General features: G+C 48.1%; 1 protein-coding gene across 2 annotated transcripts in view; it reads left to right on the top strand.

Moving 5' to 3' along the window:
- The window catches only part of kiaa0319 (KIAA0319 ortholog), a gene marked incomplete in the record, with an annotated part of 24213 nt that overhangs the window by 7840 nt on the left and 14176 nt on the right, over nt 1–2197 (top strand). Inside the window, 4 exon segments of one of the 2 annotated variants that reach the window (XM_014034509.1) lie at nt 202–767; nt 877–967; nt 1075–1167; nt 1259–1381. In XM_014034509.1, the coding sequence (XP_013889963.1) occupies nt 202–767; nt 877–967; nt 1075–1167; nt 1259–1381 (873 nt within the window). 2 annotated transcript variants of the gene reach the window in all.

Genomic DNA, 2197 nt, shown 5'->3' with positions numbered 1-2197 from the left:
TCAGAACGACTTCCTGTTGTCTCAGAACGACTTCCTGTTGTCTCAGAATGACTTCCTGTTGTCTCAGAACGACTTCCTGTTGTCTCAGAACGACTTCCTGTTGTCTCAGAATGACTTCCTGTTGTCTCAGAACGACTTCCTGTTGTCTCAGATTGACTTCCTGTTGTCTCAGAATGACTTCCTGTTGTCTCTCAGCTGTAGTGGCACCTCCATGCAGACAGGGGGACATGTTTCCAGAGGCGGTGGTGTCCCCGGCGGTGGCGAGCAGCGGGATCCTGCGTGTCCCTGGCGTGGCTTCTCTGTCTCAGTGCGTGGCGGCGGGCTGCGACCTGCCCGGGTTCGACCTGGCCTGGTTCTTCAGGGGCCACTGCTACATCCTGAGCTGCCAGCAGGAGTCGGACTGTCGGCCCCGGGTCCGGCCCGGCTCAGACTCAGTTCTGGCCTTCCTTCATAGGGCGTCGCCTCAGTCGCTGCTGCAGTCTCTGGTGGGAGGAAAACCGTACGGCGACCACTGGGGGCCCCGAGGGGACCTGGACCCACTGAAAGACTTGGCCCTGTTTGATGGGCAGGATCTCTTGGATCCAGGACAGCAGGAGTACTCAGAGAGAAACCAGGATGAGGGTCAGGCTCCAGACGGGTTCAACCAATCAGAACCAGAGGGCGGTTCTGAGACGACCTGGATCAGTCCAACTTCTGAGAGGTTAACGAGTCCAGTAGATGAGAACAGAACCAGAACCTCAGCTGGACCTGTGGCTGCAGAGCAGACAGTGAGCCTGAGATTTAGTGATTATAAATTAATTAATTTTATCAAGAAATAAAAAAACAGTTATTAATATAATTATATTATATTATGTTTAATTTTATTTAATTTTACAGACAGGACCTCAGAACAGAACCCTTTCTACAGCAGCTGCCACTGACTCCGCCCCTTCAGATCATGACATCATCACCACCACAGTGACATCATGTAGGAGGAGCTAAACTGTTCATTTAGTAAAACATGTACAGTGTCAGTGTGAGCTCAGAAGCACAGGTGAGTTCTGCAGGTTGATGTTTACGGCTCCTTCTCTGCAGCTCAGCCCCTGAGGTCGTCTGTGGGAAACCCTGCAGCTGTGACCTCTGGAGAACCACTGGGTCCATCTGCAGAGTGGACCCAGCACCAACCAGGTCCATGAGGTTCTGCTGCAGGTTCTGCTGCAGGTTCTGCTGCAGGTTCTGCTTCCTGATGAAACAAATTAAACACCTGCTTCTGTTTCAGACCAGGTAAAGTTCCTTCAGAACCAAACATCCACTGTCGCCCCCCTGCTTCAGGACGTGACCTCTGACCCCGCCCACACCTGCCCACCTGCTGCTGCTGCTGCAGGTACAGCTGTTTTCAGAGGTAAACAGACTCTTTAGCTGTTTTCATCATCATCATCATCATCATCATTTATTTATAAAGCACATTAAAAACCAAAGTGCTGTACAGGAGCACAAAATAAAAACAATGAATAAAGTACAGTAATAAAATGAAGAATAAAATGAACCAAAACAAAGGCTGGCCTAATGATCCTGCTCTTCAGACTCTTCAGCCTGTTTAAACAGATGAGTTTTTAACAGAGACTTAAACTCATTCAGAGACCCAGCAGACCTCACAGACAGTGGGAGGTTGTTCCAGAGCCGAGGTCCTGCAYCTGAAAAGGCTCTGTCTCCCCTGATCACAAGCCCAGACCTGGGAACAACTAAAAGCTTTAGATTTACAGATCTCAGGATCTGTTTGGAATGTGAGGCTGTAAAAGCTCAGTGAGATAATGAGGTGCCAAACCATTTAGACATTTAAAAACTAAAAACAAAATCTTAAAAACAATTCTAAAAGAAACAGCCAACCAGTGAAGAGAATACAGAATTGGAGTGATGTGTTGGTGACGTCTTGTCCCTGTTAATAAACGGGCAGCTGAGTTCTGAACCAGCTGTAGACGACGAACCAAAGACTGATCCATCCCACAATAAAGAGAGTTGCAGTAGTCCAGTCTAGAAGTGATAAAAGCATGAATTACCCTATCAAGGGCATTATGAGGAAGGTAATCCTTGAGTCTCAGATGATAAAAACTAGACTGGACTACTGCAACTCTCTTTATTGTGGGATGGATCAGTCTTTGGTTCGTCGTCTACAGCTGGCTCAGAACTCAGCTGCCCGTTTATTAACAGGGACAAGACG

Source organism: Austrofundulus limnaeus, unplaced genomic scaffold (genome assembly GCF_001266775.1).
Source record: "Austrofundulus limnaeus strain Quisiro unplaced genomic scaffold, Austrofundulus_limnaeus-1.0 Scaffold2145, whole genome shotgun sequence".
In the NCBI taxonomy this organism is placed as follows: Eukaryota; Metazoa; Chordata; class Actinopteri; order Cyprinodontiformes; family Rivulidae; genus Austrofundulus; species Austrofundulus limnaeus.
The sequence above is the reverse complement of the archived record's forward strand: the minus strand, read 5'-3'. Positions and strand labels throughout refer to the sequence as shown.